General features: G+C 42.7%; 1 protein-coding gene across 5 annotated transcripts in view; it reads left to right on the top strand.

Moving 5' to 3' along the window:
- The window catches only part of GUCY2F (guanylate cyclase 2F, retinal), a 113,453-nt gene that overhangs the window by 50,404 nt on the left and 46,113 nt on the right, over nucleotides 1–16,936 (top strand). For all 5 annotated transcript variants that reach the window (XM_083159367.1, XM_083159366.1, XM_083159368.1 and 2 more), the window contains exons 3-6: nucleotides 9,772–10,073; nucleotides 11,181–11,535; nucleotides 13,624–13,708; nucleotides 16,057–16,153. In XM_083159367.1, the coding sequence (XP_083015493.1) occupies nucleotides 9,772–10,073; nucleotides 11,181–11,535; nucleotides 13,624–13,708; nucleotides 16,057–16,153 (839 nt within the window). The remainder of the gene's footprint in view (nucleotides 1–9,771; nucleotides 10,074–11,180; nucleotides 11,536–13,623; nucleotides 13,709–16,056; nucleotides 16,154–16,936) is intronic.

Genomic DNA, 16,936 nt, shown 5'->3' with positions numbered 1-16,936 from the left:
AGTCATCTGCAAAAAGTCAGTAGACTGGATGACAGGCAATGATATTTTTATTACAGGGTAATGATTACTTGCATTAAAAAATTTCTACCAGACGTGAACTAGTCCTTGTTTATTGTCCATAAAAGTTTCACAACACTTACACTATAATAATTTAATTACAAATGAGTTTTCTTTGTTAAAAAAATAATAGTATATAAATATTTTTTGAAGTTACTCTATTTAGACTTTACATTACCCGGTATTCTCACAATCTATGTATCACATGACTTATTGAGTGCTAGTCAGCATAAAAATATCCCATATTACAGGATATTTTTATATTTTAATGAGGTATGTTGAGGTATCTTGCAATTATGTTGTATAAACACATCAAACACATAAAATACACACAAACATATTTTATTTGTGCATGAAACAAGGGCCCCTATTCTGATTGACATGCTCCCCTGCCTGAACTTGCAGAGGAGGATTTTTTTGCGATTGCGCATAGTTATTTATGCGCATGCGCAGCCACTGTGTACAAGTGGTCATGGTGAATAGATTATTTGCCGGGCATTCGCACACAACTGTGTGGGGCGGAGGGCCGGGAGATGCGCCCATGGGAACGTCCAGCATTTCATGGGTGTTCCCATGAAAAGGCTGGGCATTCTCATGGTAATTCCCTGATGATGCGGGTGCGGAAGGTCAGATGCCCACTCGCTTCCCGCACAGGGTGCCCGCAGAGCTGACATCTCAGATCTGTGAGCGCTTGCAAATCGTTCGATGGTCGGTGACCATCGAAAGATTTTGTCCCCACATGCAAGGCTGCAAATGGATGTTTATGTAAAACACACAAATGAACACATAATATATAATATTACAATTTATTTCATAAAAATGAAAATATAATAAATTAAAAGCATGGATGAGGGTGACCAGCCCTTGTTACAAGATGATAGCACAAATACTTCCGCTCCTTAGTGTTGCTGAGTGGGTATAAATATGCTATCTATTATGGAGGGGGTGAGTTCACTGCAAAGTTCCCAATAGGGGTGGTCGTGGCAATCAGTGGCGTAACTTGGGGTCCGCAGCCACAGCGATGGCGGGGGGGAGCAGGCTCCACCGGGGCGCAGGTTAAAGGGTTGACTTGTACACCACAGCATTGTACAATCGCCACCTGGGATCCCGGAATACACAGCAGCGCTGCACGCAAGCTGGAAGGGTAGCGGACATGGTGGAAGGGGGAGCTCTCTGGCTGTCTGTGTGAGGACGCAGTGACAGGCTAACTGAGCGTCCTCACACAGACAGCCAGACTCGCCAGAGAGTGCTCCCCCCTTCCACCATGCCCGCTACCCTTCCAACTTGCGTGCAGCGCTGCTGTGTATTCCGGGATCTCAGGCGGCAAGTTAGCAGGACAGCGCTGAGAACTTACAGTTTTTCCGCCGGCCTCGCCGCTCCTGGCCACAGCGATCAGATAGGCTGTCTGTTCACTGTGGCCTGGAACAGCGTGGCAGGTGGAAAACGGGGTAAGGACCTGGCAGGATGCGGTAAGAAGGAGGGGAGAGAGATCACGCTCACCTCCGCTGGCTATTAGATGGAGAATGTGACACATGTCAGTGTCCCGCTTCCCCTGATCCCCACTCCCTCGGTGGCTGCTGGCATTTAAAAAAAATTAATGAGGGGGGTGGGGCGCCAGAATTTATTTTGGCAGGGGGGAGCAAAATTGCTAGTTACGCCACTGGTGGCAATAATTCCAGTATGTGAAGTCCATTGAACATGTAGAATGTCCCGGTATATTTCCTAGCAGGAGGTTTATCTACCCTGGATGGGGGTCAGTCCCTCTGGTCGTAACCATTTTAGCAAAAGTCCTTGCACAAGATGCAGAAGAACTAATGTAGATGGGGTGACAGTATCCTCCCTGAAAAAACTGGTCCAGAATGTGGGTGGAAGGCTCTATGTGTTTCAATGTGAAAAACCGCACCTTCCTTACACCCTGTGTAGGGAATCGCATGCGATATGTACTTTATAGATTTAAATCACATATTGTAATCTAGTCCAAATCTTATGTAGTTCAAATAGCACAGTGTATAAGGTCCAAATATCATAGCACATATTGTATAGCTCAAATCGCACCTAGCACACATCTCACGGTGTGTAGGCACCACTATACAGGGTGCCATTTGAACTAGACACGATGTGATGTTGTACAAAAATACCTGCCTGAGCGCATCGCATCACACGGCAAAATAGACACGGTGCGATATTAACTAGACGTGATGCGATTTGAACTAAAAAAGTATAAATCACATGCGAGAATCTTTGCACCCTTAAAGTAAATTTGTCAAAATTGGTGTAAAACTCGCTGAAGCAATCCATTTTATTCATCATAATGACCTGTAATGTTTACCTTATATAAGAAATATTATCTTTTTTACACAACATTTTTTATTTATATAAAAAATGGGAGCAACACTGACCTTTAACCCCTCCTACAGAGATTTTGGCACTTAAAGGGTTAAAACAATCCTATCTGCTCCGCTATATGATAGAGGTGATTTCTATATTGCAGGGTGCCCCTTGTGTTAGGTCATGGGATTACATGTTTTTTCATAAGCAACATATGCAACAGACAGTGGAGGATGCACTTGTGTTTTTTTCATAGGCTAGGGAAGTCTACGTCAAAACATAGTTTTATCTCTGATGAAACAGGGAAAAACATTAGGCTGTATAAAATTTAGGAAATACCATGGTAATCTATGGAACTCTCCTTTCATGTATTTTTATTCATCATAATGAATATCACAGGAGGTGTGGCCATGCACCCTTACAATAAAATACAGAATAGGCTGCTGCTACCAGGTATGCTGCTACCAGCTACCCTTCACCAGACATGGGTAATTAGTATCCCCCCTCAACACCATTCCCCTTGCACGCAGAAGGTAGTATGACTATATTTTATAGGTGATCTATAAATATTCTTTATGTGCTCCTAATTGATATTCCTAAAAAAAATATATGTGAGGCTGTATCAATAAATTATTGATGATATTTTTACTATAGAATATTCTACATATATTAGATATCATTTTTCAGTATTGTTTTATTGCCACCAGATTAATCAATTCACTACACTGCATCCTTTGTCTTTCATTGTTGCAAAACCCTGACGGGTGACTGTCCCATATAGACTAGCAGCATTGTTATTCCAGGCCTAATTTTATTTCCTATATACATGATCTCTTTACATCTATTAGACCCAATGCAGCTCCCATGGTATTTCCCTTCTCAGCCCAATTGTTAAATGTGGCCCTGCAAAGTCAGCCAGTGTGGCTGTATTCCAAATAGGCTTTCAGAAACATGGGAGAAGTGGGCAGGTTAAATTGGTTTACTTTAGCAGTGATTTATACATATTATACCTTTTAAGGAAGACAAGTTGCCCGTAGCATCTATCAGCTTGTAATTTATCTAGTACATTCTAACAAATGATGGCTAGAAGCTGGTTGATTGCGAGGTTTAATACACCTCTCTGTCTTTGTTTCTGTAAGAGATTAAAACAGGGGCAGCATGGGTCACTTTCTATTTCCTGTAACCAGAATAAATTAGGCAACTATTGGGTTTCAGAAGAAAATGGGTCACTTGTTACTTAACTAGTTTGAACCGGCGATAAACTGTGCATTATTGGAACCCTAGCTAATATGTAAATCATAGAACAAATACATTTCAGAGAGCTGATAGAGGGAACCCTGACAGTGGTCTGGTAATTTTACTTTCTTAAACATATCAATTGAGACTGCCTTTACAACCTTCCCTGGCATTGTATTCCATATCCTAACTGACCTTACTGTAAAGAAATTGTTCCTTTGATGGGTGTGAAACCAACATTTCCTCTAACATCATGGGATGATTGAGTGTCCTGTATACAGTCCAGTGGCGTTTTTTACCTGCGGCCAGCAGGGCTGCAGCCCCCCCCCCCCCCCCCCCAGGGAAAATCCACCACTGTAGTGAAGCCAGATGCAGTCTGTGGGACCTGTCAGTCACTGAGGCAGTCCCGTTGGGAGGTGTCCCTCCCTCCGGCTGCCAAGCAAATTTCCAGATTGCGCATGCTCGGTACCTACATCGGTATTGTGCACGTGCCGGTCCCAGTGCCTGTCATTTGTATTATACAGGCGCTGAGACCATGTTTGCCGAAGCAGCCCATTTGCAGAAAAAAGACACCAATGATGGCTGTGGGGAATGGCTCACATGGAATGGAAAGCCGGGCAGCAAATCAGCTGATTGATGGAGCATGGATCTGCAAATCTGCAAGCGGCCAGAGCTAACCACCCGGCCGCCGGATAACATCTACAGGCACACATACCCGGGATCCTGACAAACAGCGCACAGCACAGGTTTGAGCCACGCATTCATCGGGCTTTACTGTGCTCCCTCCATTCATCACCTATTGGAGGGAAGTAGCCTGCCAACCCCAATACCAACTACAGGCGCTACCTTCAGGATCTGTTTTACAGCTGTCAGTGCAGGGTTGAGCCTTCACTCCACTTGACTCACCTGCGCCTCCCCTTCATCTACATTCGATTGGAGGGTGAGACACATAATTCTTACTAATTAACTATATCCTGTTGTAATAACGCACTATTGGTTTTTAAACTCTCTATGCGTGGACTACTTACATGCGAATTAACCTGGTGCGTTACTAACCCACTGCTTTTACTAACTTCAGCTTGATAATCAGCTTGATAACTAATCATTAACCCCTTACCAACTTTGGATATATCTGGTAACTCACTATCAAGGGCACCAGGGCCGAATGATTCTATTGGCCGTCTAGCGGCCAATCAGGAGCCGAGAAAGCCGGTTCCTGATTGGTCGCTAGGCGGCCAATAGAACCATTTGGAGGAGAGGCGCTGAAGATGAAACATCAGCGTCTCCCCTCTGTCCGGCAGCGGGTACCGGCCGGAATAGTCAGAATAGTGATCTTCGCCGGAGGACCTTGATGAGTAGGATTTTCTTCCACAGGTACCCCTATGGATTTCTTCGGATCCTGGACCATGGAGCCCCGGACCCTGGAGCCCTGGACCCCGGACCCTGGAGCCCCAGACCCAGGGACCTACCTACGGGCTCAAGATAGGTAAGTATCTGTATGAAAGGGCTTTGGATGTATTAAAGTTTTATTTGGTATTTTTTACCTAGAACGGCGCCCACGATTTTGATATGGGCATCGCATGCGACCAAAAAATAAAAAAATCGCGTTGGTTGCATCGCATGCGACCAAAAATCACATGCGATGCGACCGACGCGATTACCGCGATTTCACATAGGGAACAATGTTAAATGGCCCAATTGACCCGATTTTACATAGGGAACAATGTTAAATGGGCCACAGAGGCCAAATAGCCACCCTCAAGTGTGAAATGGCCCCCCCAATTGTTAACGCCACCTCACGATCAATGTCAACCCGTAGTGTGGTGAGCGCAGCGAGCCCGCGAGGGGTGGCGGTACGCGTCCTATGACCTTTTCATACCCCCACTATCCACGTCGGCGTGGAGTTGAGAATAGAAAGTGTGGCGAGCGCAGCGAGCCACTAAGCCCGAAGCGTGGTGTGCACAGCGAGGGGACATGGACATCTGTGAAGCCCGCGAGGGGACGCGGATACCTGTGAAGGTACCAAAGCTGGTGGAGAACCATTCGGAGTTCCCAGCTACCATTTGAGGGGTCGTTTTGAGAGGACTTTGGACCTTTTACCTACCTGCCTGTCTGTGGAGGCCGATTCCGGGTTGACCTCCTCCAAAAAGTGCAGTTAGAGAGCTGTGTTCGTCCATATCTCCACCAGCTTTGGTAATTGGCCATTGTTTTATCATTTGTCCCCTTTTTTTAACGTTCATTTGTGTGTTTGAAAAAATAAAAGTGGAGTTGCACTATATCTGTTCCCTTATTTTTGGGTATTCTCTGGAGTGAACCCCTTGGGAATAAGCTGTCTGGTATTCGCTGATTGATATCCTCCACGGAGAAGTTGATGAGCATTGCTATTGTGTTCTAATTTGGGAGAAGAGGAGACGCCACCTTACCAGGAGGGACGTACGGTATTGTGGTTCAATACAATAGCTTTGTCCAGTTTTGGGAGAAGAGGACCGCTTTCCATTACTAAGGGGTGTATTTCCTCTTTCTCCCGTTTTCATGTATTTTTGAAAGCTATTATGTAGGATGGATTGACCTTAGAAATTGTTTGGTGTATGGAAGCGGATTAGTTCTGCACTTTCACCTATCTGGCAATGTGACAATTAAATAATGAAGTAAGGGGAAGAGGGACTAGCCTAGCCTTTTAATGTGTTATCTATCTATCTATCTATCTATCTATCTATCTATCTATCTATCTATCTATCATGCAGTTTAGCTATTAAGCAGTGACATGCAGGTATATATGTATGGCAAAATGTGGCATGTTCTAGTGGATGTAGCTTTCTAGTAGATTGGTGAGTGTTTTGGCAGGAGAAGTGTGAGTGAGGCTCAAGTGTTGTTGTGATTTTGATACATACATTGGCAATTTTATCAGTCACATATTCTGTAGTGTAAGCCACTGTGTGTGTGTGTGTGTGGCACCATCATATTTATTTTCCCATTACAAACACTATTGCCTATGTAATTGTTTGTATGTATGATTTATCATGCTGTAGGTACGTAGGATTGACTGTACAATGTCTACCTGAATAGCATAATTAATGTTGAACCCCCTTTAACATGCCCACAGATGACCAGAGGGAAGAAGGCGAGGGAGTGAGAGGGGCCCTCCTCAGGCTGCGGCAGCACCTTCTGATCATGGCTGCAGATGTGCAGGACCTCCTTTTTTTTTTTTTTATGTAAATAAATTTTTCCATGAAAGTTAGAAGTGGTCTGTGTGTTATTGTATTATTTTACAGTATAAGTATAAATAGTGCTGTTTATTTATGTAAGGTGCAAAAGGTATATACAGTATATAGATGGGTTTATTGCATACAAGTGGTTGAAAGTGAAGGGTAATGTAAAGATGTACATAGTGTGACAGGTTCCCGTCCGTTCTGACGCGGTAAGACCGTGCATACGCTGTAAGACCGTGCGGAATATGTGTGTGTCCACCGCACACGCAAGGTTTGGATGTCGTCCGTAAACACGCCCTCTTCTTAAAGAGTGAGTCCGTCCGAATGCGGAGGACCGGTGGACGGTTTTTCGTACAATGTCCGCACAGCGGGGCGTGCGGACCTCTCCGAAATAAAGCGGAAATATACGCACCGACCAGAATAAGGGTCCATGTATGGCATGGTATCAAAGGTCTTAGCAAAATCTAAGTAGACCACACCTACTGCGCTGCTATGGTCTAAGTTCCCAGTCAGTTTCTCATTGAAGCAAATTAGATCAGATTGACATGACCTATCTGTCACAAATCCATGCTGATTACCACTAATAGTATTATTGCACGCCAAATAATCCTGAATACTATCCCTTAATATACCCTCCAGTAGTTTCATCTGCTATTCGCCAATCCCTTGGTAGTGAGCCTGATGAAATTGAGCCCTGACCAACAGGGCACAGTGGCTCTCGCCCTGCACCCAGCATCTAGCTGACACACTTTTTAATTACTTGTTAATTTGGATAAAAGAAAGAAATATCCTGGAGACCAAGGAGTCCTACTGTATAAGCACAGTGTTTACCTCCAACCCCACCACACATAGCTCGTCAATTGCTCTATTCTCTGGGCTTCTGCCTGCACACTTTTGGCCCCACCCCCTGCAGTCTGTCACTCACTATAGTCTCCAATCTCTCTCTGTCCAGTGTTTGAGTCCGCCCCCCACATCCCACAGTTTGTCTGTCACTCAATCTGCAGGATCTAATTGGCTGGTGTTTGTTCCTCACTTTCTCTTGAACAGCAGTGACTGAATTGCAGAATACACAGGCCGGACTCAGATAACATTGCCATATTGCATCGCCACAAAATGGCGGAGGTTTGATACGCACTTCCGGCTGGCGGTGGAATGCAAGCCGGAAGTATCGGTTTCCCCACTCGCCAATGGCATAGCAAGCAGTGGATAATCGCTATAGTGCATCAGTAGGCAAGATAAGTCTCACTGCCACCAATGGATTAATTGAGTTTATATTTATTGGCCATATCAGTTTTACATTTTTTCCATTGTGAGAAAAAGTATTTTCAAAGGTAACAATTTATTTTGATTGATCTTCAATGAATAATGATTGAATTTACAGCAGTGTAATGAAATCCCAACACGTTTCATCTACATTGACTTCATCAGGGGAGCAAATAACATCTACAATGGTAAACAATGTTTCAATACATAACCATGACATATGGACTTAAACTCTGATTGGAAATGAAAATAGAAGAAGAAATAAGAGAAAAAGAGAAGAAAGTGGTGATGGTGGACTGAAATGAAGAGAACAAAAAGGTGGTGATGAGACCTGTTAAGATCCCCAAATATTAATCAATGATGTTATTAAACAACCAATTTATGGTCCCGAGAAATAATTTTGAGTGATTTTTTTTTCTAAAATTTAAATAATTAAGAAATATATAGCGTTAACTACTTTTAAAGTGATATATCCAATTTTCAATGTGATACCTATAACGTTGGTAGATGTAAATTATGCCGGTGAATAAATATTAAAAACCTATATTAATGAAAATAATAATTAAACATCAGAGGTGGACCCTTAGATAGGGCTTTTTATTATAAAGGAGACTCATATTACCTAGAGTTACATACCATATAAATTTATACTATGTCCCATACATATGGCCTATAAGGGTGAAAGTGAACTCTTATTATACTACTATACCGTGAATACGCTATTTAGAAGTGAATAAGAAAAAGTCTGCAATCACATACCAATCTTAATGGTAACAATTAATTTTGTTCTCTTCATTTCAGTCCACCAATACCTACACACAGAGTTTTCCCAGTCTGACCTTTAACTTTGGAAAATAATACTTACTCAGACATGTGATGTTATTTGGACAAATGAGTCATGCACAATAACACACATAAAAGAGGTAGCACTAAGTAATTAAACGTTAAACTACAATCTCAACACACAGTACAAGATTTACCAAAAATATAATTCCAGTATAGAATATTTATCATCTCATGACAACTTATAAAGGTTGCAGATAATAGAAGGTGTGGTACTTGTTTCCTAGCACGGCGCCTGCGATTTTGATTGTATCCATGGGGTCCAAAAAAATCGCGTCGATCGCATCGCATGCAACCAAATCGCATGCGATGCGATTGACACGATCGATGCGATTTTTACATCGGAACCAATGTAAAATGGTCCCTGAGACCCGATTTTACATTGGGCCCAATGTTAAATGCCCCCCAGACCCCACTTTTCATTGTATACCCACCCTGATGGGTCAAATGCCCCCCCATTGTTAACGCTACCCCACGATGAACGACAACCCGAAGCGTTCGGGTTGGCGTTCATCGTGGGGGTGGCATTAACAATGGGGGGGGGCATTTCACATGTAAAATACCCATAAGGATGGGTATACAATGAAAAATCGGGTCCATTGGCCCATTTAACATTGTTCCCTATGTAAAATCGCGTCCATCGCATCGGTCGCATCGCATGCCTTAACTTAAGGCATGCGATGGACGCAATTTTTTAATTCGCGTCGGTCGCGTCCATCGCATACCTTAAGTTAAGGTATGCGATCACCTGCGACGGGCGCCGTGCTAGGAAACAAGTACCGAAGGTGTATAGCATAAGGTTTGATGTAACACGTATGCTGTTAATCTTTTGCAGTGATCATCATGTGCATGCATTCTGTGCTGATCGGGGGCCAACCACAGAGGCAACTTCTGGAGATAGCCCATGACATGAAAATGACAGATGGCACATATGTGTTTATCCCATATGACACTCTCTACTATAGCTTACCTTATGACAAGACACCATATGAGGCACTGAGGCACAACTCTAAGCTCAGAGCTGCTTATGATGCTGTGCTCACGATCACAGTGGAATCAGATCACAAAAACTTCTATCAAGCATTCCAGGAAGCCAAGGACAGTGGAGAGGTTGTTACCAAGGTGAATCCCACACAGGTGCGTAGTGCAACATCTCCCCAAGAACTGACATTGTCTCTGTTGCCTGAGCTTCAAGGACCATGGAATACATATTTTGGTAGCAAATATCAATTTTACATTGAAGTTAACACTATAGAAAATTACATAGTATAGTCAAAAGTGTATATGGTATATATGGCTATACCTATTTAAGCTGGATACAAAAAAATTAAACAGAAAATGTAACAAGATACAGTGCATTGTAAAACAGTAAACCTTTTCATTTCCAATCATTTGTAAATTCTTAAGGACCCCATATACTATGCGACTTCTCCTATGGGAGAAGTCGCATCTAATTTCCCTTGAGCGGCCTGGGACCCTCCCAGACGGCATGATCGCATGGGATACATCACATGTGGTCCTTCTGCATGCGATCCCCCATCCCTGCCACCAGGAGGGTGTACGACCTGGAGATCATACGTGCAGCACGTATGATCTCCATCTCCGATGTGGAGCACTCTGGACCATGCATCGGATGTCAAAAACATGGTATATGGGCTGATTTCACCCGATTTCTCAGCCCGATCCACCAGTAGCAAGATTTCTTTGCTAGCAGGCATTGTGCATCCATACCACGTCCTATACACATCCAAAGTGTATCGATAGACCGTCCTGAGTGCATGCGCACATTGTCCATTCACAGCAGAGAGGGACAAGGGGCATGACCAGGTGCTTTCAGAGCACTAATCATGCCACCATAGCATCTCCCTGAAGCTGAGACGGGCAGGGTCCCGCCACCGAGAGACCGGGATGTGCGTGTGCATGAGACGCACATGCGTCTGAGTCTGATGGAGTCCCTCTCCACCGGCTTTCACCAGCGGGGTTGTTCTGGCGAGCGCTGGGCAAAGAAGAGAGGGGCTCCATCAGTATCAAGTATATTTTGAAAAAGGTTAGGTAGAAATTGATAGGTTGCTATGGACAACATCTCCAGCTGTGTACTTCTCCCCACTTTAGAAGATTTGATATATCTCCCCATTTGTAACTGGCACATCCATTTGCTTTGTTTTATCTCTAGTTATTACAGTTTGCATAGAGTTACAATTTTATTTTGTGGTAATTATTACATATTTCTGCTTTCATTATTAGGTGTCTCCCTTATTTGGAACCATATACAATGCTATCTATTTTACGGCACATGCTATGAATAGCAGCAGAAATCACCATAACTGGGTCTCTGGCACCAGCCTAGTCAAACATTCCAAAAACATGCAGTTTTATGGGTTCAACCAGTGGATAAAGACTGACCTGAGTGGGAATGGGTTCACTGGCTACGTCATTCTGGACACAGACATAAAGACCTGTGAGCTTTATCGGACATATTTTGTAGATATGGAAACGGATATGGTCAGATACATGGGAAGACCTATTCACTTTCCAAACGGTGTCTCCCCAAAGTCAGACTCTTACTGCTGGTTCGCAAATGGAAAAATCTGCACTGGAGGTGAGTAAACATTTCCTCATCACATTCAAAATGAAAATGAAAAATTACAATGTAGATGCTTAATAAGAAGTTCTATTGATGAGAAATTAGATATTTGAAAATTGCTGGGATATGAAGTATTGCCCGTGATAGAGAATGGACTTTGAAGTCATTGGGGCATTGAATCGACTTTGATATTCGGAGCACCGGCAGTCGGGATTCCGATGTCGGTATACTGACTGTCGGGATCCCCATTGTCCGGCAGTCATACCACACCCAACTTACAGCACCCATGGTGCCGCACAAGCTGCCAGTCACCGGGACCTATAAATCCCTAGCCTCCTCTGATAAATCGCAAGCATGTCATCCTCATTTGGAATGTGTCTATAAAGAGATAAAGTGGCTATAAAGTGGAAGGTGATAATGCACCAGCCAATCAAGTCCAAGTTGTCATTGTTCAAACATAGCTGATTGGCTGGTGCGTTGTCACCTTGTACTTTATCTCCAGTTTATCTCTTCACCAGGCTTAATACACCACAGTGAGAAGATGATGCGCCCATATGCAATACAGATATCTTGGTTAAGGACTTGCTTAGGGACTTGGTTAGGGACTTACATCTTGGTTAGAGACTTGAAGCCTACCTGTAGGGACCTAAAGATAAGATAAGATAAGATAAGAATACTTTATTGTTATTGACAATACATCACAACAATGCACCGTCAACAAAACTTAAACACAAAAACCTACACAAAGGAAAAACATTTAGGGGCAATTCCCATGTCACTTAACAGCATTTAGCATACGAACAGCAGTGGGAAAGAAACTATTTGTCATACGCTTTGTACGTGCCAAAATACTGCGATAACGTTTTTGCGATGGCAAAACTTCAAAAGCCTTGTATTCTGGATGGCTAGGATCTGCTAAAATACAATTTGCCTTCTTTAGCAATCTGTTTTTATATAAGTCATGGGCGCATGGTAAAGACACCCCTATAATTCTACCTGCAATTTTAATCACACGATCTAACGCGGTCCTCTCAGCCACGGTGCAGCTCCCGAACCAAACTATGATTCCATAGGTTAAGACACTCTCCACAATGCCTCTATAGAATCTAGTTAGTGTGTTAATGTCGGAGCATACAGCTTTAAGTTTTCTCAAAAAGAAAAGCCGTTGCTGAGCTTTCTTAATCACCGTGGTAGAGTTTAGAGACCACGTAAGATCATTTGAAATGAGTAGCCCCAAAAATTTAAAAACCTGCACCTCCTCAATAGGCTTAGTCTCAATAAAAATGGGAAGTATTGGCCTACCACAGCCTCGCCTAAAATCTATTTTCATCTCCTTGGTCTTATTTGTGTTAAGGTGCAGACAGTTTTGCCTACTCCATTCAAACAGTCTGCAAACCTCAGACCTATATGCTACCTCGTCGTCATTTGTTATCAGGCCAACCACAGCGGTGTCGTCCGCAAACTTCACCATCTGCACGGATTCTGAGGTTGACACGCAATCATGCGTGAACAAAGAATATAACAACGGGCTCAGGACACAGCCCTGTGGTACGCCTGTACTAACCATGACCTCGCCGGAGATATGATTTCCGAGCTTCACTACCTGTGGTCTATTCACTAAAAATTGTAGGATCCAATTACACAGATACCCATTTAACCCCAAATTAAAAAGTTTGGAAACCAACGAAGTAGGAATAATGGTATTAAAAGCAGAACTAAAATCCACAAATAAAATTCTAACATAGGAGTCCTTCTTTTCAAGATGGCCCAACGTTTGGTGCAGAACCAGCAGAATCGCATCATCCGTAGACCTATTTTCTCTATAGGCAAACTGGAATGGGTCAAAATTTGCAGCAAAATGAGACTTAATGTGTCCCAAAACCAAGCGCTCAAAGCATTTCATCACCAATGATGTTAAGGCGATGGGACGATAGTCATCCAGACCCTTCGGGGGATTTTTCTTTGGTATTGGGATAATCGTCATAAAGAAGCAGTATGTGCAGTAGTGTTCTCCAACTCTGATTCTTTTAACATGCAGATTATATGACAGTATTGAGCATAGAAGAACATTTATTTGTAATCTGTCTTATTTTTATCTTACAGGTATTGATCCTGCCTTTGCCTTAATGGTGTTTTTATGCATACTTGTTGCCATCATCTCCATAAATGGACTTGCTTATGTTATAAGGTAATTCATTAGACATAAAATATGATTTACAATAAAATATGTCTGCTTCACAGGTAATTTTCTCTACATGTATGATTCCATAAATTGTTCCTCTGTTTGGGGCACATATCAAATATTCATCAATAAAGACATGAAAATAGAAATCTTGGGAAAGAGTGCAGTGCCTGAAGTGGGTTGTCTTAAGGCACCCATACACTAGTCCGACTTGTCCTATGGACAAGTTGGACCAGTTTGCCCTTGAGAGCCCCCTGCAGCTCCCCGGGAGAATTCCCTCAGCCAATCAGCTGCCGCTCATCTGATTGTCTGAGCGAATTCTCTCAGCCAATCAGCGTCCAGCCAGGCTTTTCAAAATATTTTTTCACATTCAGCAGCTGCTTCCTGCCCCGCCACCCGGCATATACCTTACAAGCACCAGTGGTGCTTCACCGCTGGCACACACCTAGGACTCAACATGTCAATGTACACGGGACTGCGCATCGGGTCAGAGGGGGTGACAAAAACACCTGATTTGAGCCGATTTCTCGGCCTGATCCATCGGAATCGGGCAAAATCAGATAAGAGTATGGGCACCTTTAGCTGTGTAGTTTATAATGATGGACAGTGCAAGACTGATATATTCTTGTCTTGAAATATACACTAGACCAGTGGTTCCCAAACTGTGTGCCGTGGCTCCCTGGGGTGCCTCGGGACACTTGCAGGGGTGCCCCAGGTTGGTGGTCCAGGACCAATTCAATTTATTTATGGTTAATTATTTATGGGCAAAACCAGTGCTGGTGGCTGCCAATCATAAAATGTGTACAAACAGAAGCAAATCCTGCCCTTTAGCACATAACTGACCCTAAGAATCACATATAAACCCAATCTAATTCATTGTTTTTGGGCCTAGGGGTGCCGCGAAAAAATTCCGATACACTAGGGTGCCGTGATTCAAAAAAGTTTGGGAACCCCTGCACTAGACTATTGGGCGCTTATTATGACTGACAAAAATAATATAATAATTAAATTATATATGAAGATATAATTTCTAAATGTTTTAAAAGCTGCAGGCTTCTAGTGTGTTAATGCCCACACACTAAATATTTTGGCGCTGCTTAGACTCTCAGGTGCAAGCAGTGTCAATTTGTAAGAATTGGAATGGAAGGGTGGAAGCACCGCGCTGAATTTATGTATGATATATTTGGTCTACTTTATGTTACCAAAAGACTCCACAAAAGAATATTGGAAAGTAAAAATAAAATCTTGGAGTATTTCTTTCAATTACAACCTATGTTTAAGTCCAAAACACAGATAGTTGTTTGAAGGGGAGAAGAATCTGGATGTATGAACCGAGAACAGTAAAAATGAACACTTGACGTCAGTGAAAATAAGAAATGGCTAAAATAATTTGTAGGGTTGAATGTGATGGTTGCTGGAGCAAAGGCCAGAAGGACAGGAAGCAATGCACTTACCTTTGAAGTCTTCAATGACGTGGGAGATGAAAGCTCTTTGTACTTTGAGTTTTCTATTTGCTTATTTTGTTTCCCTTTCAATGTCCAACTCCCAGAGTAAATTATTTTAATATAAGCCGATGATCACATTATACCTGCATAAAACAATCAGTATATCAAATGCCAAAATTCACCACATTTTTATCCATTGTCAACACTATAGATATTCATAACCAACAGTATAAAGTCACAATTTTTAATACACAGAATCAAAATTGCAATATATATCAATATCGTTCCTAGGGCCTAATTCTGTATCGATTGGAAGGGGCCGAATTCAGCCCCGATCCAATGTCATGGGGTCTGTGCATGCGCAAGCGCATATTTGCAGACCCCGGCAACAGTCGACGAGTCACACAATTACCGGGCTGTTCGCTGCAGGGAGGAAGGGACGGGGGTGGATGGAAGCGGAAACGGGGCTTGCCCATGGGAACTCCCAGCGTTTTATGGGCATGGGAACACAGACGAGCCTTTGTCTGCTGGGAGCAGGCGGCTGACATCACAGGACACAGTGCCCGCCCCCTCTTCGGCGGTCTCCGAGTGAAATAAAACTCAGCTCAAACTGATTCTTATTTCCGATGGTAGGAGAAATCATTTGATGGTCAGCGACCATCGAACGATATTTCCTGCTGGCGTCGCATGCGATGGGATATGTTAGCGAAAACTTCTCCTCCCATGGTACCAAGGGGATTTGGCAACAGGGTAGTGGGGTGTTCGATGGTGTGGCATTTCAGCTATTTTCGCTGCTTATCGAGCCTTACAGAATCACCCTCAGGACCTAATAATGTTATATAATTAACTTTCTTCTTGCCAATCCAAGCCACGGCATTATCCAACTACTTATGTTCTTGTGTTTTACAGACGTCGCATCAATAAAATTAAATTAGTTAGAGGACCTAACAAAATCCTATTGACTCTGGATGATGTCACATTTATAAATCCGCAAATTAGCATGAAGGTAAGGAAACATGGTCCTTCAGTGATCCACGTTACACACATACAGTTACATTTATGTAAGCTCACATTATAAAATGCAGTATTATCTTTGCTTTGTTATTGATTTAGCACCTTATATATATATATATATATATATATATATATATATAAGGAGGCAGGGTCTGGCACTCCAGTCTCAATGGCACAACCGCCTATGGTGCCCTCCAATGGTTAATGCAGCATTCGGTGTACCGTGGTACAGGGGCGGCACTCATAGGGCTTAAACAACATGAATAATTGCAGACCGCACCAGCAGCAAGTGTTCTGACGTTTCTTTAATTTAATACTGTTTTCTTTTTTTTTTAATATCATCTTAATACCGTTTTCAAAGACTGTTTAAGCCCTACGAGTGCCACCCCTGTACCACGGTACACCGAATGCTATATATATATATATATATATATATATATATATATATATATATATATATATACTAGTAAGGCAGCTTGAAGCAAAAGATTCGAAAGCTAGTCAGCTACCTTCTGTGTTTGTGTAAGAAAGACATGTAGTTTCACTCTCTGCCAGCAGATAGCAGTGTTATGGATATTCACAGGCGCTAGACATATACAGTTGTGCTCAAAAGTTTACATACCCTAGCAGAATTTGTGATTTTCTGGCCATATGTCAAAGACAAACTCACAAACTTTTCTTTCACTCATGGTTAGTGGTTAGGTGAAGCCATTTATTGTCAAACAACTGTGTTTACTCTTTTTAAATCACAATGACAACAGAAACTACCCAAATG

The sequence above is a fragment of the Crinia signifera genome, chromosome 9, assembly GCF_055691185.1.
Source record: "Crinia signifera chromosome 9, ASM5569118v1, whole genome shotgun sequence".
In the NCBI taxonomy this organism is placed as follows: Eukaryota; Metazoa; Chordata; class Amphibia; order Anura; family Myobatrachidae; genus Crinia; species Crinia signifera.
Note: the sequence above shows the minus strand (reverse complement) of the source record. Positions and strands in the feature narration are given on the sequence as shown.